Raw genomic sequence first — 22,303 nt, 5'->3', positions numbered from 1 at the left:
AGTCTCAGGGGAGAATGTAATCAACTGGCATGGCATTGATCACAAAGATAATGTTTTACATTCTAGTTTGGTGAGTAGAGTCTAGGGTCTTAAAAGCTGAGGAGTAACCATTTAAGTTACAACTATCAGTCTCTACTCATACTGAGAAAAAAGGAATGGAGGAGATCAATGTTTCAAAGTAAAGCCTAGCCCAGGGTGTAACAGCTCTCACAAACAACATCTTCTAACCTGAGACCAGAGAACTAGAAGATATTCAAATTGTGACCAAGGACAAAAATAGAAGGTCCCAGATAAAATAGGAGAAATATATAGAACAAAACTCAAATTACTATAAAGGGCCAGACCTACTGGACTGATAGACTACAGAAACTCCCAAGATAATCACCCTAAGATACACTTTGAACTGGGAAGTGAAGTCATTTTTACAGTCACCTCTCAAATAGTAGATTAGCTTTGTAAATAAACATATTACCCATAAGTAATGTGTTCCCTTAAGCAAATAGCTGTATGTGACCAAACGGTCAACAGTCACCCCAAAGCAAAGATGAGACGCAACAAGGGAAAGGGAAAGTAGATCAATGGAACAAACAGAATAGAAACCATGAGGGCACTGACGCACTGCAAAAAATTGCAACCTATGGCATTGAAAGTTTTATAAAATCTGCCAAGGGGCAATCAAATTTGCTGTGTAAACTTTCACCTAAAACACTTGAAAATATTATTTTAAAAAATAGAGAGAGAGAGAAATTTCCAAACAAATGCATTAGTTGGTAACTGGATGGAAGAAAAGATAAAAATCACAACATTCTGATCAACTATAATTTCTTTGGTTGTCACAACTTCCTATGAAAGACTACAGTTATTATTTGTTATCACATCAAATAGGTTCTGGAAGGAAAAAAATAAAATAAAAAATCGGTGAAATCTTTTACATAAGAACCCATTCATATATGTACCTTTTCTTCTAGTTGTTCCTTCAAACACTGGTATTTCAGCTTCAGCTTTTTGTTCTCCTCCTCATTTTGGGCTAACTCTTGTGTTAGCCTGTCACATTGTGATTTCAACCTCTCCAGCTGCCAGAGGTGCACTTTAGTGGTATTCTTATCTTCTAGGTTTTCTGCCTGAATAAAAGAGACGAAGACAAAGAAGAAAGTCCACTGGCCATAGCCAATTCTATAACAGATTGTATCAGTGGTTAAAACACAAAACAAAAACTTCACCATATTGCACTATCTCAACATTTGTGCTGCAGAATAAGCACTGAATGCTAACAGCAAGGTTGGTGGTTCAAAAACTGCTCCCCAATAACCCTATGCAGGGTCACTATGAGATGGAACCAACTTAGTGACACTTAACAACAACAACAAAAATATCCATGCATAAATGTTTAAATACACACAAAGGAAATGTTCTGTGCATTTATTCAACCATTCAACAGCATTTGTTGAACATTTACTAAATGACAGTTATGGTGAAAAGAAATCCTGGTGTCATGGTAGGTTAAGCGCTGTGCTGCTAAGTGAAAGATCAACAGTTCGAATTTACCACCAGCCCCATGGGAGAAAGATGAGGCAATTTGCTCCAGTCAAGATTTACAACCTTGCATATTCTATGGAACAGTTATACTCTGACATGCAGGGTTACCCTGAGTTAGAAGAAACTCAACATTAGTCAGTAGGTAGGGTTCTAGGTGCTGAAAATGCAATCAATAATTTCTACAGTAAATGTCACTATGACTCAGAATTGACTCAACGGCACACAACAACAACAAAAACAGTAGATGTAAAGTGTTTAGCAAAGGTGTAAGATGGGTATTTTGACAAACCAAAGAAGGGACACCAATTTGGTCTAAAGTTATTAGCGAATTGCCCCCAACAGAATAACTATGAGATTACAATGCTGGCTGATCAATTTCCTTATCTACCAAGGAATTGAACATTCCTGTTTTTCTCCAGGTTTTTATTAAAGAATAGTGTACTTTTTGGTTAACAAAATTAATTACACCATCGTTGTACGTCTAAAAGATTATAAATTGTAGCGGCCAAGAAATTGCAAATAACATTATATGAAAAAGAGCTTAACTATGATTATTTCTGTATCAGGAGTGTAATAAAATATCTGCTCTTTTTATTTGTATTTGTAATATAACTAGACCAGCATAAAACAAAAGAAACATTAGGAATAATCTATTTTGTACATGGGATTCAAGAAAGATTTCTCAGTTATGTAAAATTATAGAATTTCAACATATTATTAATACTCTAAAAGATTCGCTACATGTCAGTCACTGTTTTTCGGCCTTTTAAAAACAGTTTTCCCTAATTTCATCCTCATAACAACCTAACAAGGTAGATACGATTATTGCCTCTTCTTTTGAAACTGAAGTTAGAAGTTAAAAATGCATCCAATGGTATTTAGTGGGTGAATACAGAGACACATTTTGAACCTAGAAAAATCAGCATAAGGGTTCATGTTTTCAAATACTCAACACACTGTTTCTCAGAAAGTACAACATAAGGTTTTAAAAACTTGTGGGGTGCAATGTTAAGTGTAATTCTGTACACAGTCTGTTTAAAATACAAGTTTAAATGCCTAAAATACACCTGTATATTTATTTTATTTTATAAATTGATTAATGTTTAATCAGGTTAAGTATGAACATAATTATCGGAAGCAATCTCCTGAAAGTAGGAAGTTTTTATCAGTTTTAGAAAAACAAAATCTATATTGTATTTACCTCACAAAAGGCACCAAAGACTTTATGTCACTTTGAATTAACAAAGGAATTTTTTTATGCACAATCCTGTATTTACAACCCCAAAATAAATTCATAACATAAAGTCTCTCATCAGGAAACTTGATCAATTATAATTTTAAGTTTCAGCAGAATGCTTTTACTTGTCTTTCTGTCCTATAAAAAATATAGGTGTATAAGTTTCCTCCTAATGCCAGTTGTGGGCTAAAGCTGACTCAAGACATTGGCAAGACACAATTGTGTTCATCTCTTCTCAACTCCACCCCAGGTCAAGGATGTCTCTTAGACAGTCTGCAATCAGCCAAAATGTGATTATTTTCACAAGTGAAAGTGGTAAATGCTATCAAGCATGGTTTATCCCCAGAGAAGAATTAGAGTAAGTTAAAAAGTATTGCTACCAGGGTTCCTGTCTATACATGAACAAGTCTATTCCAAACAAAGTGTTTTAATACATGTCTGTGATCAGCAAATGGCTGCAGACAAATTCTTTCACACCAACACACTTGGGTTAGTCTCATTATGTTGTCTTCAAAATAAAAGGAAATTTTTTGTGTCATGGGAAAAAAGAAACCTACCAATCATGAAGTCAGGTATAATATAAAATTTTTAACAAAACTCAAGTGGACATCTTTTCAAATAATTGAAGCTTTCAAGCAACTTTATGGAACTGTTGTCCCACAATAAGACAACATTTTTTAAAAGAAGGTCAGAAAGACCTCAAAGATAAGTCAAGAGACGGAAAACTACCAACTTCCATGAATGAACAAGTTGTGACAGAAGTTTATGGACTGGAAGAAGCCCATAGAATTACCATCAATGCAACCACTACTGAAGTTGGGATCTCAAGTAGCATTGTAACATTTTCAATTTTAAGTGAACGTCTAGTCTTACCAAGCTTTTGGCTCACTGAGTGCAAAAAACATGGCAAAAAGATCAGCTAGCTTAAAGAACCGATCTTTCCATCAGCCTTTTAAGCAAGACAGACACTGATTCGTATAGCTATATGAAATGAACCATAATGGGAAACGAGCTTTGGGTTTAGTAACATGAGTAGTCCTGGAATAATGCATAGACTGCAAAGTCAGTTTGAACCACAAGCTCAGCAGTTTAAACTTACCAGCCATTCCTTGGAATCCCTATACAGGGTGGCTACGAGTCAAACTGACTGGACACTTAACAACAACAATATGTTTTGGAGAGTGAGGCACAATCAAAACACTGGCTTCTAAAGAGATCTGCTTGGCTAGTTTAATTCATGACTGAGAGGACAGGTGAGAAGGTAATTGTTGTTTGACTGAGAGTACAGGTCAGTGGGTTATGGAGACTGGTTTGGGGGATCCCAAAGGAGTAATCTTAGCATGACAACTACAGGGTTTTGTTATGAAATTTTTAAGAATATGGAAAACTGCATTGGCGAGGAAAAGGTCTGAAAAGTAGTGCTGAAGAATTTTTTTGGTTTGTTTTTAGCAAGACAATGCATATAAAAGGAATCCTAGTGGGAGATATGCTTCAGGGGTAGCAAGAGATGTCCTAGGAGACTTTTGGTAGGAAACCTTAACCCATCTTTTTTTCCCCCAAACTCAAAGAGCATTGAAAAGAAACCTGACTTGAATCCCTGGACAATTCCACAACTGACAATGTGAAGTGTGTAACTTGAAACTACAGAAGTCTTTAGGGATGGTTTAGTGAGATGGAAACAGTACTTTCTGTAGTACATAGATACAGTTACAGCACATGTTGAGAAATAGCAGCATCTTATTTTGCTGTTTTTGTTTAAAATAGGTTTCTATGATTTTTGTAATAATACTTTTTGACTTGCCTTCTTTTTTTACCAGGATTTGTATGCATGGAGTAAGAACTTATATACTGCTTTGGTTTTCATTATTACTTTTACATATTCATTTAAGATCTAAAAAGCAATGCCATTCTCACCACCTTGTGATAGAGAAAAACATTACCACTCCCATTTTATTGAGGAGGTGTGGAAAAGGGTTGTTATCTAAGATCACATGGCCAGCAGGTGACAAAAGCACTGAACCCCATTACCGGGTCTTTGGATTCCAAAGAAAAGACACTATACAAAATTATCTTGTTGAAAATATGAAAAGGTGATTGTTGTTGTTAAGTGCCATGGTTCCGACTTAAAGTGACCCTCTACAGAGTTTCCAAGGAGCGGCTGGTGGATTTGAACCACCAACCATACAGTCATCAATCCAGTACTTACCCTACATTGCCACACGAAGACTCCAAGAAAGGTGAAAAAAATACCCAAATATTCTGTGAATATTAATAGCATCTAGAGTACCTCATAAAAATATTTTAAACTTAGTTTAAAAAATAAGTATACAAAAGGTACTTCTAGATGATATAAAAATATAGCTGATCTGTCCAAAGAAATAAATATGGGCAACATATCAGAACTTAATAGGCTTAGTCCAAAACTCTATTGTACACAATTAAGTATTCTAATCTGATGACTATTGTTGTCAAATCCTTTTAATAATATAACTAAAGAGTAGAGAATACCCTGAGGTGGGAGTAGTTCCTACAGGCAAATCATTTAGTTTAAGCTAATGTTTACAAGGAAACGAATGGAGTCTCACAATCTCTGGTTCACATTTTAGCTCTTGTGCTGGTTGTGTGTCACTTCAGAAAGCAGTTGCAACACCCCTGGTAGAGCTCAGCCTTACACATTTAAAAAACAATCTAAATCCAACTCCAGTTTTCATAAAAGAGAAAAATTAAATGGACATTTCAGAAGATCCATAGGACATGTATAAATCATAATTCCTTATAGATAATTTATTGATGATTTATTATCTCAGTATAAATGAATTCATAGGACTTCTTTAAAAATGAATGAGGACAATAAATTTTCCCATATTATATGGAAAAATCCAAATCAGGGAAATCACAGAAAAATTCAGAAGCAAATTATGTCTTTACATATTTTTTTAAACAGCGATTTCTGCTTTTTAAACATTTTAACCTAACAACCTTCTACGTGAGCCTTAGAATGAAGCTGGAGGATAAGCACCAGACTGCTAACCACAGTGTCAGCAGTTCAAACCCACTAGCTCAGAAACCCTGTACAAGGTCACTATGACTCTGAACTGACTCAATGGCACTTAACAACAACAATCTAGACCCTATAAAAGGATTAGAGTGTGGCACCAGACTGTAAAACCGTTTGAACTGCAAGGTAGGCAGTTCAAGTTCACCAGCTGCTCCTTGGAAACGCTGTACTGGGTCGCTATGGGTCGGAATTGACTTGACGGCACTTCACAACAACAACAAGACCTGATGCTGGGGGAGTGTGGTGGCTCTGCAGGGTAACTACTGGACTGAGAACCACAAGGTCAGTGGTTCGAGGTCACCACCTGCTCCATGGGAGAAAGATGAGGCTTTCATCTACCGCAAAGGTTTACAGCCTTAGAAATCCTATACAGGGTCACCATGAGTGGCACCGACTCAAATGGCACTTAATAACAACAAGACTCGGTGCCCATCATTTGGGAGACTTTTGAACAGGTACCAAACCACCAAACCAACTACAGAAAACACACTTAATTTCTGTTAATCCAGTTCCAACTCATGGCAGTCCATGTGTATCAGAGTAGGACTATACTTCCTTAGGGTTTTCAATGATTTCTATTTTGCAAGTATATTGCGAAGGTCTCTTTTTCAAGGTGACTCGGGGTGGACTTCAATCTCTAAACTTTTGGTTAGCAGTGAAACACATCACCATTTGTACCTCCCAGGGGCTTCTAACCACAATACGAGGCAATCTAAATCTGGAAATACTAACAAAAATCAATAAAAAAAGAAGAGGATGGAAAGATTTAGGACAATCGTCTTTGCGATTTATTCCAACTTCAGATTTTATATATGATAAAAATCAATAGGGCCTTGAAGGATTAGGCAGAAAGCGTCTTCCTATAGACTGTAGGAAAGGACAAGACAGATAAAAAAAACAAGTGGAAAAATACTGGGGAGTGGCTGCATGAGAAACATTAGGGAACATAAAAGGCAATAAATACGACGGCCACAAAAAGGGGTGGGAAAGAGTGGACAGTTCATTACAGAGGCAGAAAATAATCAAAGGCTTTTGAGCACGAAGTGGTACATTCAATTTGAGAAAGGAATATATGAATTTATGTGAAGGTTAAAAGGGAGAAGTTTGAGGTAGACCGAATTACAAGGAGAAGATACTTAGAGGCTGTTTTAGTTGACCAAATGAGAAGCCTTTATCCTGTTTTCTACTATGGTGTCTAATGTATTTGTTTATATGCTAATCAATCCATGAGAAAATACAAGCAGGTTGCACCTCCATATCTTCATCCTCCACTCAAGAAAGTGTACCAGATTGTGAGTAAGATATCCTCTGAGAGTTAATCTCGAATCTGCTCGAATTAAGTTATTATAAAATCCTGATGATATATATGCTATCACACAAAATAATGATGATAATAGCCTGAAATAAGTCAGTAGTCCTAAGAAAAAGAAAAAGAAAAAAAAGGAAGGTGTTGTTTCCAACACACTTTCAAGAAAACTGTAGCCTCCTTCTGAAGAACCATGTCTTATGGCCATGAACAATACCACTTCTAAACCATTACCTGTCTGTCTTCAAGCAAAACCCTGGCCTTGAGTTAAGATTCAGCTTTTGTCATTCATTCCCCTCATTCTTGCTGGCAACAACTGGCTGATCAGTTATCCTTTGCATTGAGGAGTTAGTTTGGCATGCGGCCAATTAATGCCTTAGGAGAAATATTAGAATTCGCCAATGTTTACTCAACAAGCTAATCTCAAAGTTTTGGGGCATGCTCTTTTCTAACTACTTTCAGCCACATTTCACGATAGTAACCACTTTGTGAGCACAACTTGGACCATAATTCTGAATATTTTAGCTCTCGTATAACAATTTCTGACCTGTGATATTTCAGTGGTAAAGTTTTTCACCTTCCAACCAGGAGAACTAGGTTTAATTCCCAGTCAATGCACCTCAATACAGCTATCACTTGTCTGTCAGTGGAGATGTGTGTGTTGTTGTGATGCTGAACAGTTTTTGGCAGAGCTTCCAGACTAAGATTAGGAACTCTTGACAATAAAAACCCCTATGGATCACAGTAGTCCAATCCCATTATGCACGGTTGGGGCACTGAGTCAGCAACAGCAGTTAACAGCAACCTCTAGCCATCGATTCTTATCCCTCAAGTTTCTCATTCTTTTATTCCCCTAACACATGTCCTTCAGTGTCGCAAACTACAACCTGATTCAGCTGAAAACCAATCTTCCCAGCAGTTTGCATCTGTACGACTCCTAGGTGCTTACTGTACTGCTGTCCTGCTCTATGTCAGAGAGATGAAGAAGACTATTAATCAAAATTGACATCAGCTTCCCCAGATTCTACTTATGGATTTCAAAAATATGCTGAATGTTATACACTTTTGATCCAAACCCCTCACAGCCTTCATGAACTTTCTCAATGAACCTTTCCTGATGGAATGGACTTCCTGAATTCTCTTAGCTTGTCTATAACATTCTACACTCTTACCTGCTTCTCGAAGGAACTTATTTGGGTTTCCAAGATACCATTCTATTCTGCTTCTCCTCCCACCTCTAGCATGGTTCCACATTCTTATTTGCTGGAATGTCTTTCTCAATCCTCCTGTTAAACACGTTAGTGCCATGGGATTTTGTCTTCTTCTTTTTCCTTCCTAGATGATCTCATCTAAATTCCATGATTCCAACTATCAACTAGAGCTTCCAACTCATAGAGACCCTGTGGAGGATTTCTGAGGAGTAGCTGGTGAGTCTACCTATCTTGCAATTCAAATGACCTTGTGGTCCAGAGCTTATCCTACTGTACCACACCAGGACTATAGTTTCTAAATATTTAACTCTAATCTCAACTTCTCCCTATATACCTGACCCATTATATACTGAATTGTTCTATCTAGAGATTTCATAGTTAATCTTACTGTCATTCCCACATAAACAACATGCTAAATCTCTGAATTTGGCATTGTTCTCTACAAATCTGCTCTCCGACTTATAGTCTCTATTTTGGCTCATTATCCACATAGTGACTACATAACCAATCATTAGCTACTCATCCTTGATTCTAAAGTGTTTCCAGCATTTAAAAAAAAAAAAAATTAAGAACATAGATAGGCAACTACCTGCATTCAAATCCTATCTCTACTACTCCCCAGCTAGAACACTTTGGGAAAGTTATTTAATCTCCTTTGTCTTGGTTTCCTCATCAGGGAGAAAAAAATATACTATATAATCAGTGTGAATTATATGAATATTAAATGAGCAATACATGTAAAGCTCTTAGACCAGTGACCAACACAAGGGACTGAAAAAAAAATGTTTCCTAAGATTATTATGGACTGCTGGTATTGCATTATAGTATATATAATATATAGCACTGGGCTGCAAACTACGTTGGCAGTTCAAACCCATCAGCTGCTCCGCGGAAACCCTATACAAGGTTGCTATGGAGTTGGAGCTGACTAGATGGCACTTAATAACAACAAGGATTATTATACAGAGGCCTGGTTTCATGGTGGGCTATTCATTTTGCTGACAACTGCAAAGTCAGCAGTTCAAATTCACCAGCCAGCCAAGGGAGGAAGACGAGGTATACTGTCCGGGTGAAAATCAGGGTCACAATTTGTCAGAACCGATTCAATGGCGTGCAACAGCAACATCAGCAGGATGTTTATTATTGTCACTTCAATAGGATGTATTTTATTTTATATAAGAACAACTCCTCCATATCCCTGATTTTATTTTTATGTTTATGTTCTCCTCACCTCTAAAGAACTATATTACATTGCATTTTTTCACCATGGTGATGCATGTTTTCCATAGTTTATCATCCCTGACTTGTGATGTTGTTGTGCCTTACAATTAATATGGCATAAAACGTGTCACGGGACTTCTTTTTTCTCTTAGTAGTACACTGATGTGCGTTTTAGGTTAAGTGAAATATGCTAAAGGTCTCTTACCGAGTCTCTGGATTCCACACTGCTCTATCTTACCCACCTCAATTAATGATCCCAAATCCACTACCTACAGAAGGCTATATGGAACTGAGGAAGAATTCATGAAATAGTTGAAAGCGCTCTACAAATGTCAGCTATTTCAGTATAAAAAATGTTCAGCTGCTATCATAAACATTGTTTTAAGGTAGTTGTTGCTTTTCAAGAATTTTTCATTACAACAATCAAAATCAACATTTGAAGATCTAATTCTTTCACTAGTCTATTCAACAGATGGTAACAGTGTTCCAGAAACTATTCTAGGCACTTGGGATGCACCCGCACATAAAACAGATTCAAATACCAGTCCTCAAGGAGCTTTCATTTTAAAGAAAGGAAGACATGAAAAATAAAGTAATTAATATGGAATTGATATCACGTGATGAAAAGAACTATGAAGAAAAAAATTAAGCAGAAAAGTGAGATAGATTTATCACGCTCATAAGATACATGTTATGAAATGATTCCTCTGCATGGTAATAATGCCAATACCAACGTGTAGGGGTTACGAGTTGGGCTGCTAATCTCAAGGTCAACAGTTCGAAACTACCAGCCATTCCATGGGAGAAAGATGAGGCTTTCTGCTCCCGTAAAGATTTACAGCCTCGGAAACCCAGTGCACGGTTGCTATGGGTTGAAACGGACTCCAAAGCACATAACCACCACCACCGCCACCATTAGACCTAAGAAACACTTTCCCATATGCAAGATCTCAGGCATTTACTCAGGCAGCTTTGATTGGACAAGAAGGATTAAATCTCAAAAGCCTTGGGTTTACACAGTCCAGAGGCTGATCCACTTTAGTTACCATATGAATAAGGACTGTGGCTATAGTTTCTATGGCCTTGATAAGTCTTTGCCGTTTATATTTTTAGGAGATCATAAATATTGAATGAGGGCAGGTTTCAGGTCCACAACTTACTGCCACCTCTGCCTTGCCTGAACTCCCAAAATAGCTAAATGTTCATTTTAAATGGCTTCGATGCTCTGAAATAGGTGCTCCCAGGTGGCAGCTATAACTCATTTCAACCTGGCCGAACAGATATGAATAAGCCTCTTTTATTGTTAGTTTTATCTTCCCTCCAGTGCTTGGGAATACAGAATGATCTCTAAAAGTTTATGCTTTATTAACTTCATGAGCCACCGGAAAAATTCCTTCAGTATCATCAGGATAATTCAACATTGGTACCTTCAGCGTTCTAATATGATTCTCAGCCTCACTCTTTTCTTTCTTAAAGTGCTTCATCAGCTCCTGGATATTTTGCTCATGTTTCGTTTTCACACTCTGCAGTGACGATGAAAGGTCTTCCAGCTCCCTCTGGTGAACATCTCGCTCTAGCTTTAACTGCTTGATGATTGTAGCTGTTTCGTCCTCCCTGAATTTCTCCCGTGTCTTGAGGTCCGAAAGTTCCTTAAGCACCTCTTTCTTGGCTCTCTCTTCCTCGGCCAATTTATTAGCGAGATCCGCTCGGATGGCACTCAAGTCCTTGACAGACTCTTGCATCTCCAGAAGTTTAGCTTTATCCTCAGCCTGGCTCTTCTTTAGCTCTGCATTTTCTTCCTCCAGGTGAGTTTTCTCTGCTTTCATCTGGCTTTGAATCTTACTCTGCTTTTTCAATTCACTTTCGAGCCTATGTATGGTGTTCAGGGAATCCTTGATTTCTTGTTCAAGGTCGGCTTGGTGAGACTTAATGTCAGTTAGTTTCTTCTCCTTGCAGTGAAGCTCCTCCTCCTGAATGGCCCGTTTGGTTAACACATCGTTCAGTTCCTTGCGAAGATTTTCTATTTGTTGTAATGCTGCATACACCTGGCTTTTCAGTTCATCCCTTTCTTTCAGGATCTATCAGGGTAAGAACAAAAAGGAAAAAAAAAAAAAAACTACTGTCAAATATACCATGGACTCTGCTAGGTAAGAAAAAAATACTTAAATTATAATAATAAAATTTTATCAACAGGTATTTCATAGCCTTTACATTTTTTAAATGAGTAATATTTCTTAGATTTCAAAATGAGGAAAATCATACAATTACTCTGAGGCTAGGAGGCCCACGGACACACACTGAAATATATATTTTGCATTTTTCATTACCAAAATGTATTTTATATCATCCCAGGATCTTTGATATTTATTTAAATATAAAACTGAGCTATAGAATAGACCCCCACCAAAAAACAACAACAACACAAAAGACTCCTATTAAATAGTAATTTACCAGAAGCTGAAATAATACAGTATTATTTTAAATAAAGGCAATTTGCACACTAATCAAAGAATCCTGGTATGGCACTATAGGGTCAACATTGGACTATGAACCATAAGATTGGTGGTCCAAACCCACCAAGTGCTCCTTGGAAACCGTACATGGGGTAGTTATGAGTCAGAACCTCTGTGAGTCTCATGGCACTTAATAACAACATACTAATGACATACTTTTGACAAAAGAGAAACCTCAAAAGAAAAATGAAAATAGTATAGAGAAGCCTGTAAATTTAACTCAAGAAAAGGAAGGGTACAATCAGTGATTATTAATAAAACAATGTCAGTAGTGGTAAGATTCATATCAACATGCAACTGGGAGTTTTGAAGTTCTTAGGACAGTAAAAATGAGAGATTAAAATTAGATGAGGTTGAGAAAGAGTTCAAGGAAAAATTCAAGGAAGTAGATCTCCATTAAACTCTGCCCACCTCTGTGGGGTTAGGTTTTATACTGAGGTACAGAAGCCAAGAATTAACCCCTCTAATCCTCACCAATCAATCAATGCAAATGAAGCCAGACAGCTAAAGGAGAAAAGACAGCTTTCTCAACATTATAGGTATCAAGCTCATTCTTACTGAAGCCCATCAAGGCTTGGACCAGGGAAAGATGGGGATCAGAGGTAGGGAAGATTAGATTCTCAAATTAGAATCAAAAATCATAAATGAAAATGCAAATAATGGTGAGCTTTACAATTCAATATTCACGTCAGTGTAAAATAATTTGTAAGAAAGGCAGAGTCAGTCTCTCAAAATGAATGTATGAGAGTTTATGCAAATCATTTTCTGTTCTGATAGAGTAAAAGAACATGAAGGTGCCACAAGAAATAATAAAATGATGTGATTTAACAGTTGGCTCTAATGATAAAAAGAACATAATTTGATTCTCAATCCACATATTTCTATGGCCTTATTGAAATTGTTCTTGCTGTGCCTCACTTTCTACAACTGTAAAATAAAGACAATAATATTGTCTATTTCACAGGGTTATGATAAAAATTATTGGGAAAGGAGAATCAGAAAGTAGGAATGAGATTTTTAAGTTCAAGGTGGCACTAGGTCTCAGGGAGGTATTACAGAAAGGCAGTGATTGAAACTATGAAAAGAAATGGAAGTCCCTGGAGTGAAAAGACTCCAGAACATAGATGAAAGAGTTAACTGTGGAAAAATAATGCTGTTTTTATACTTAAAAGAGGAAGAAAGTCAGGAAAACTTACTAGAAATATAGATAAGCCTCAGGGTAGATGTATTCTTTTTCTATTGCTGGGTATTACCACAAACTTAGTGGCTTACAACAATGTCCATTTACTAGTTCAGTGTCAAAAGTACAGGCTACACACTCTGCTTTGTTGTTTGTTACGTGCCATCAAGTCAGTTCAGGCTCATAGCAACCCTATATAGGGTGTCTGATGAGCAGTTGGTGGGTTTGAACCGCCGACCCTGTGGTTCAAACTGACCTTGTGGTCCAGTGTTTTATCCCACAGCACCACACCAGGGATCTTTTAAGACTCACTGAAGGTGGTGGCTAGTCTGAGCTCTTACTTAAGGCTCCTGGAAAGAATCCACTTCCAAGCTCATTCAGGTTTGGCTGAGTTCAGTTGCCTACACTTCTAGAGCTGCCGTCCCCAGTTTCATGCTGGCTGTTGGCCAGGAGTGGATCTCAACTTCTAGAGGCTACACGTGTCCCCTGGACTCTTCCACCTTTAAAGTCAGCAAGAACATACTCACTGAGTCTCTCTGCCTTTCCCTTCCCCTACTGGCTGTTGGCTGTAAGCCATGGAGTCAGTTCCGACTCATAGCAACCCTGTACAGAGTTTCCAAGGAGCGGAATGCCTCATCTTTCTCCCGAACAACAACTGGTAGTTTTGAACTGCTGACCTTGTGGTTCGCAGTCCGAATCATAACCACTATGCTACCAGAGCTCCTTCCCCTTACTAGCCAGGACAAAACTCTCTATTTGTAGGAGCTTATGGCACTTAACAACAACAACAACATGTAATTAGATTAGATCTACCAGGATACTCTCTCTATCTGTGCCATGTAACAATACAATTGTAGGAATAATATCTCATCATGTGCACAGGTTACAGGCATTAGGGCTGCCTGCCACAAGAGAGCAGAAAACTTACAGAACTCAAATTTTATAGATTCTCAGTTATAAAAATAATGTGGGAGGGGCTTTAAACTGCAACGAGGTAACGTAAATATAGTGATTAATGTCTGATACAGATAACATGAGTTAAGAAACTGTCAAGCAACCCTGAAGATAAAAACAAATCTTATTTTCATGACAAAGCTCTAACAAGCAAATGCCTGTAACCACAAAAAGATTATAATGTCTTCTAGAAACTGGCTTATAATAAATAGCAAGGTTATCTCTTTTTCTCACATAACATAATGTCTAAAGATGGGATGGTTCAAGAAGATTCCTTGAAACTTAGGCTCTTGCTATTCTGCAATTCTCTAGCTTTGTCCTCTTCTCAAGGTCCCAGGTATCATATCAAAAGTAAAACCTGTGGGTGGCCAGTCGCCAACTACAATGTTCAAGTTTGGAATTTCTTTGGCAATAGAGTTTCTGAAAACTAAATAACATCTATTTGCTTCAGATTAGTTGTCTGGCTAGGAGCCACAGCCCAAGATTTGATCTCAACATTGCCTCTGAATCTGACAATGTCAGTATCTAATCACCACCTGGTGTGGGGCTGTAGGATAAGCACTGGACTGCTAACCACAAGGTTGGTGGTTCAAACCTATCAGCCACTCCTTAGAAACTCTATACAGGATCACTATGAGTGGGAAATGACTCAGTGGCATTTGACAACAACAACCACCATCACCACAACTCAGCAACCTAGACACTCACAGGGGCAATCACACAGTGGTTGAATGCTTGGCTGATAACTAAAAGGTAGGCAGTTCAAATCCACCAGCAGCTCCAAGGGAAAAAGATGTGGCCGTCTGCTTCCATAAAGGTCACAACCTTGGAAACCCTATGGGACAGTTCCATTGTCCTCTAGGGTCACTATGAGTCCAAAGCGACTCAATTGCAGTGGGATGTCTCTGTTTTTGTTTTCCCCGATAAATAGCTGCTATCTTGTGGCGGCGGCAGTTCCGTGCTGCGGAGTCAGTTCTGACTCATAGAGACCCTGCACAGGGTTTCCGAGGCTGTAAACTTTATGGGAGCAGAAAGCCTCATCTTTCGCCCATGGAATAGCTGGTAGTTTTGAACTGCTGACCATGAGGTTAGCAGCCAGATTTGTAATCACTACGCTACCAGAGCTCCTTAGCTTCTATCTTAAGGTAATTTAAAACAGTAGATCTAAGTTACTTTTACCTGACAAAGAGGGCTTAACTAGAATGACTTGAAAGGGGACTAAAAAAGCTTTCTTCCAGTGAACCTCATTGACTCTAGCTCCACTTCTCTGTAACTGTCCCAGCAATCCCTCCTCGGTGTGAGACTTCATGCTCAAGAAGGTAGCAAGACCACTTCAGTCATTCGAGGCTTATCAGCCATCAACATCCAGAGGAAAGAGAAAAGCTCTCATATCATTTTTAAAGTAAGCCAAACGTTTATCAGAAGCTCCCCAACAGACGTCATACTTCATTCCTCATTGATCAGGACTGGGCCGTATACCTAGGAACGACTGGTTTATATGAGTTATTAAACCAAGACCTCTATAGGAGTTAGTTCATATGTGTATAGAAGGTCTGTGAGTGCCATTCAGCAGCTGGTGTGTTTGTTGTTAGCTGCCATTGTTAGGCTCCTACTCATATGCACAACAGAAGGAAACACTGCCTAGCCCTGTGCCATCCTCAAGTCTTGTTATATTTATGTCCGTTAGTACAGTTACTGTTTCAATCTCTCTCGTTTGGGGTTTTCTTCTTTTTTGCTAACGCTCAACTTTCCCAATCATGATGTCCTTTTCCAGGGACTGGTCCCTCCTGACCAAAGCATGTAAGACATCCAAAGTCCGCCATCCTCACTTCTAAGGAGCATCTTGACTGTAGTTACTCCATGGCAGAGTTCCTTGTTCTTCTGGAATACTGAGTGATGTTACTTTCAATATTCTTCACCAACATTATAATTCAAATGCAATGATTGTTCTACAGTCTTCCTTATTCACTGACAGGCTTTCACACTGAAAATACTATGACTTGGGTCAGGTACACCTTAGTTAAAAAGCAAAGTGGCATCTTTGCTTTTTAGCATTTTAAAGAAGTCTTTTGCAGCAGATATGTCCAATGCAATATATATTTTGATTCTTGACCGCTACTTCCATGAGCATTGATTGTGGATCAAATTTAAATGAAATCCTTGATAAATTCAATCATGTCTCCATTTGTGATAATGTTGTTTATTGGTCATTTTGTGACAATTTTTATTTTCTTTACATTGAGTTGTAATCCATACTGAAAGTTGTAGTCTTTGATAGTCATCAATGTTTCAAGCGATTCTGGCTTTCACTAAGCAAGGCTGTACCATCAGCATATCTCAGGTTGTTAATGAACCTTCCTCCAATTCTGATGCCATGGTTTTTGTTTTTTGTTTTCACATACTCCAGCTCCTCAGATTAATTGCTCATCATATTGAATTGTTGCTGTTTGCAACTGCCACTGAATCAATTCTAACTCGCAGTGACCCTGCACAGGGGTTCTGAGGAATAGCTGGTGGGTTTGAATTGCTGGCCTTGGGTTCTAGTCCAGTGCTTACCCTACAGTGCCACACTAGATATCACACTGAATAAATATGGTGAAAGGATACAACTCTGAATTCACCTTTCCTGATTTTAAGCCACACAATATTCCCTTGATCTGGTACATTCAGTAGAAGTTATGGAAAACAATAGAGATTTAAGTTGATTCTAGATTGAAGATCTGTAAAACTGTGAGGTGGCAGGAAGAAATTTAAGACGCTGCTGGGCATGTCCTCAAAGAAGCTTTTTATGAAGTCCAGTCCAGACAGGAATGAAAACTAGATCCAGGAAATGGCTGATCAGCCAGAGGAATGCAGAAAAATCAGAATCAGGTGTGAATAGATAAAAAAAAAAAAGAAAGAAAGAAAAGGAAATAAAAGAACTGTGAAAAATCATAGACTGACATTTTGGAACTGAATATCTGAGCATAGAATAGATGATGACAAATATTAACCACAGAAATTAGTTGTTGAAGGTCACTGTGAAACAGGAAATTACTGAAGAATACAGTTGTAGAGTTCAATAGTTTGCTGACTTGAATAATGAAGCAAACAAGAACAATAGCAAAAATTTACATGTAATGAAATATGTCAAGGGGAAGGCAGGAGCCAAACTCCTGGAAAAATGTGGAGGAATATTGGAAAAATAAGTAGTAGTCAGGAAAAAGGTTAAGAAGAGAATATTACAATTAGGTAAACTCAATTTCCAGAGAAAAGGGGCTGTAAAGTAAGATTCTAGAAAGCAAGGCGAAAACGGTTGCTCAGAAACGTAAGATTAAAACTATCTAAAACCATGGTGCTTATAGAAACAGGAGCCAACTCCCCAAAAGCCTGTCTGCATACAACAGGCATTTTTGTTGCTGTTTTTTAATTAGAAAAAGTAAATGGTCAATTAAAAAAAATAGTATTTTTCTGTATGGAAGGGAAAACAGAGACAGTTTGCTGGATTATACTATTACATCTGTATTCTTGTTGTTGTTAAGTTCTGATGAGTTGGATCTACCTTACAGCGACCCTGTCTAGGGTTTCTGAGGAGTGGCTGATGGGTTTGAACTGCCAATCTTAAGGTTAGCCGTCCAGTGATGATCCTACAGCACTACATAGAGACTCTGTTATTGTTGTTGTTGTTAAATGCTTTTGAGTCCTGACTCATAGCAGTCCTGTAGAGGGTTTTTGAGTGGTGGCTGGTGACTTTTAATTACCAAGTTTGCAGTTCAAATTGACCCTGTTGTCCAGTGCTCATCCTACAGAGCCACCCCAGGACTCCCACATAAAGAATATAGCCTTTCTTAAATTGCATGTGATAAGACAACACACACACTCAGAAAATATGCATGTCAGCATTGGTTCTTTCTACTTTTCAACAATTAAACAATTCAAATTCTTAAAAACAGAATATATTACAAGTCACCTTAAGGATTACGGTGCATTTGACCCACATGATATTTTCAGATCGCCTCATGTGCATGTAAAATTGGGACAGTGAATTAGGAAAACTGAAGAACTGAATTTGAATAATGGTAGTTGGAAGGAATATTTAATATACCACAGATTATCAGAACAATAAAAATAAATATATTGGAAGAAATGCAGGCAGAATGCTCCTTAGCAGTAAGGATGGCAATCCTTCATTATCACAAACTGTAGACATAATCTCTCGGGGCTCTGGAGAAGGACATTATGCTTGGCAAAGTAGGGTCTGACCAAAAGAGGAAGGCATTCAGTGAAATGGACTGACACAGTAGCTGCAACCATTGGCTCAAACACAGCAGTGACTGTGAGGATGGTGACAATATCTCCTACGGTTAAACTTCAGGTTATTATGAGTCAGAACCGACTTGATGGCACCTAACAACAACATATATTACATTTGTACTCAGCAGGAGAACAATACACAGAAGAAATAGCAGATTTAAGATTCGTAAAGTAAAATACTATCAAGCAAAAAACTCTGTACATGATAAAGACAATTATTCTGCCAATTCAGCAAGGAAAAAAAGAAGGCAAAACTTAGCAACCTTTTCCCATTATCCACGTAAAAAAAAAAGAAAATGAAAGAATTTGGAAACATTCAGAAAAGCATCACTATGATCAGAGTACAAGTTCAATTATTTTCCTTTGTCACTTTCAAAACACATATAAAATCAAATGCCTTCTGTCTTACGCTGGGTTTTCTAGAGAAAACCAGGGAAACATCTATATAAACACAAGTTTATTATTAAGGAAATGGCTTACAATTATAGAGTCCCAGGTCCCCAGAGGTAGAGAGAGAGCCTTTCCCTTGTGTCATTATATCTGGAGCTGGCCATACCTCCAAGGAAGCATCCTTTCAATTTATTAGCTGCTCACAGCCACTCATCATAGAGTTAACTATGCCTTTACTAGGTTACATCACCATGGGAATAAGCACATCTCAACCGCTAAACCTCTGGAAAGCCTGGCCTTGTCAAGTTGGCATAGAACCGTAACTATTACACCTTCCAACCCCATATTAAAAACCAGCGAAAACAATAGATGAAAATATCACAAGTTACGATGTCATTTATATCTATAGGATTTTATGCCTCCTGATATGCATTCATCTATAAATCATAATTTCCTAATATAAACATACATAGCTCACCTTTTAAAAGAAAGTATACAATCTGGATTTTTTTAAATTTTTCTGCAATGATATATTATTTGCTTGATGCTATGTATCCGTTAGTAATCATGTGGTGGTGGCTGTGTGCTGGTGAATTGACTCTGACTCATAGAGAATAGGGTTTGTATCAGGTTTCTGAGGCTGTAGATCTTTACAGGAGCAGAAATCCTCATTTTTCTCCTGTATAGTGACTGGTGCATTCAAACTGATGACCTAGCAGTTAGCAACTCAATGCATAACCCACTCTGACAGGGCTTCTTCAGAAACGATATAGTTCTAAAGTATCATAACATCCAATAACTTTACCAAGACTTCAAAATGTCAAGGCAGGAAAAAGAATGTATCAGAGCAATTATAATGTATTTCTTAAGTGGCAAATCTAAAGCAGAAGATAAATTATGCTGAGAAAAGAGAAAGGACGTAGAAACAGAATCATTCTGTAAATACAAAGATTACAACATTTGAGCAAGTAAAATGATTCCATAAGGTCACTTATTAAGCAATTAATTTATTCTATAAACTAAAATGAGCTGTATTTGTGAATCAGTGTAATTTTTCCTTTAATAACCACTTCCATATACATCCATAGTCCTGGTGTGGCCCTGTAAGATATGAACTGGATCACAAGGCTGGTCTGAACTGCAAAGTTGGTAGTTCAAACTCAGTGGACACTACTCAGAAACCCTATGCAAGGTCGCTATGAGTTGGAACTGACTCCATGGCACTTAGCAACAATATCATATAGATCCTGGAGTTACTATTTGAAAATAGTCCTAACATGGTACTGTACAATAAGCACTGGACTGCTAACAGAAATGTCGGTGGTTCAAACCCACTGGAGAGTTCTCAGAAACCATACACAGGTCACTATGAGTCAGAATCAATGTAGCAGTACTTAACAACAACAACAAAAAGGGAATATACTGTATCACCAATGCATTAAGGTGGTATTGTGAATGTTTTAACTGTTTCTTCAGTGTATACTCAAGAACTCCTAATGATACAGTGGTTAAGCACTCAGCTGATAACGGAAAATTTGGTGGTTCAAACTCACTAGCTGCTGGGGGATAAAGAGGTGACGGTCTGCTCCCATAAAGATTTATAGCCTTGGAAATCCTACGGGGCAAGTCTACTCAGTCCAACAGAGTCAGTATAAGTAAAATCAACTCAACGGCAACAGTTTGGTGTTTTAGGTTTAAAAGTATATTCAGCAAGATATTTTTTTAAAAATACTTTTTTTCCCCCCAAAATTACTTACAATGTATTTCCACAGGGATTTGCAGTGAAATGTTTCCTCCTCTCTATTCCTTGATTAACCATTGATATAACGGAGCCATACCGCATTAATTTTAAAGACTTTTAAAGGAGAAATTACAATTCCTGCTGTGATAATTGTGATACTACCCTAACTGTGGCAATCACTTTAAAACTACTCCTTTGCTTATCATTAGCAATGCTAAGTGATAAAAATAATTATATCAGGAGTATTCTGAGAAGAGACTGTTTAACCATTTTTAATATTCTGAAAAGCTCACTCTAAAAGAAAGTTCAGCACCCCAGATTGGGATAGTGTCTGATGACAGGGATCCTTCTCACTTCCTCCAGTTAATTAATACCCCCAGATGGTTCTCAATCTATCCATCTCTCAACCACTCTTCTCTCTAGCTACTTCCTTCACAGTTAGCGTTCATCAAACCAGTTGCCAGACCAGACTGACAATACGATAATCAAGGTAGAGCAATTTCTCTGGGACAAATCATTTCAGATTCAAGCCCGAAAGCTGCAGAACTGCTTTACCTCAAGGCAACCAGGCACCCGGCAAGTGGCAGATGCGTTACATTAAAAAGCACTGCACAGGAAGTACCAAGTAATCACTCCCGTCGTCTTCTCTATGTCCAGGAAATTTATATGGAAGATGTATAACGTCCTTACCATGAAACCTCAGCTGAAATAAGCGTCTGTCACTCAAAGTGCTGACAACTGATTTCATAAAACAATTGCCTTGCATTTAGCTTACTTCGAAAGAAAGTTAAAGTCATCCAAATGATTATTCCTCTGGAATGTTCAGAGTTCTTGACAAATGACAAAGTATCCTTGATAAACCAAAGAATAAACATGGATAAAATCCATCATGATTTTCCTGCTTATTATCTTATAAACATCTGGGTTTAATTCAAGCCAATGATATAGTTGAGAATCAGCCTAAGAGAATAAAATCCATTTTGAGAAACTGATTACACAAGAGAAGAGATAATGTGGAGTGCATACATGGATAAGGAGAATGCTTTTAGTAGCTACCAAAGGGCACAGAAGCAAAGTCGTAAAAGAGACTGTGATCCATTAACTCTGCTCAGTCAGTGAGGGTGTGTGTCAGTATCACTCATTTACTTGCTGTAACTGCTGCCAGAAAACAGACCAATACTAACTATTGCATTTTTAATAGCCTCTTTCTAAACAACTGTTGTTATTAAGTCCCTTTGAGTAGGGTATGACTCATAGAGTTTCTAAGGCATGGCTGATGGGTTTGAACCTCCAACCTTGCAATTAGCAGTACAGTGCTTACCCTAAGCACCATAACAGGCCTCCATACTTAAATTATTCGAACAAATGATTTAAAAATACATGCATTATGGATATTCAATGTTTTGGCAGCTCAAACCACCAGGAGCAACTAGGATGATAGCCTAGCAATCTGCTTCTGCAAGGTCACAGCCTTAAAAACCCTCCGGAGCAATTCGATTCCAGACATGTTATGGAAGATTTGGTCATTTTTTATTTGAATATGAAATAACAGTTTCAATTTAGGGACCTTAAGCTAAGTGGTGGTAGAAATGAACTATTGTAAGGGCCAACTCTGAAAAGATATGGGATGTTAAGCTTATTAAAAAAGCTTTCTTTAAAAAAA

The 22,303-nt window shown here is 37.8% G+C and overlaps 1 protein-coding gene across 1 annotated transcript in view; it reads right to left on the bottom strand.

The window, feature by feature from the left end:
• CEP128 (centrosomal protein 128kDa) overlaps window positions 1-22,303 on the bottom strand; it is a 707,284-nt gene that overhangs the window by 447,921 nt on the left and 237,060 nt on the right. Inside the window, exons 13-14 of the mRNA XM_006864786.1 lie at window positions 10,997-11,647; window positions 957-1,121 (exon numbers count right to left, since the gene is read on the bottom strand). Coding sequence (XP_006864848.1) covers window positions 957-1,121; window positions 10,997-11,647 — 816 coding nt within the window. The remainder of the gene's footprint in view (window positions 1-956; window positions 1,122-10,996; window positions 11,648-22,303) is intronic.

This window comes from Chrysochloris asiatica, unplaced genomic scaffold, assembly GCF_000296735.1.
Source record: "Chrysochloris asiatica unplaced genomic scaffold, ChrAsi1.0 scaffold00070, whole genome shotgun sequence".
Taxonomy (NCBI): Eukaryota; Metazoa; Chordata; class Mammalia; order Afrosoricida; family Chrysochloridae; genus Chrysochloris; species Chrysochloris asiatica.
This window is presented reverse-complemented; position numbering and strand designations above follow the sequence as displayed.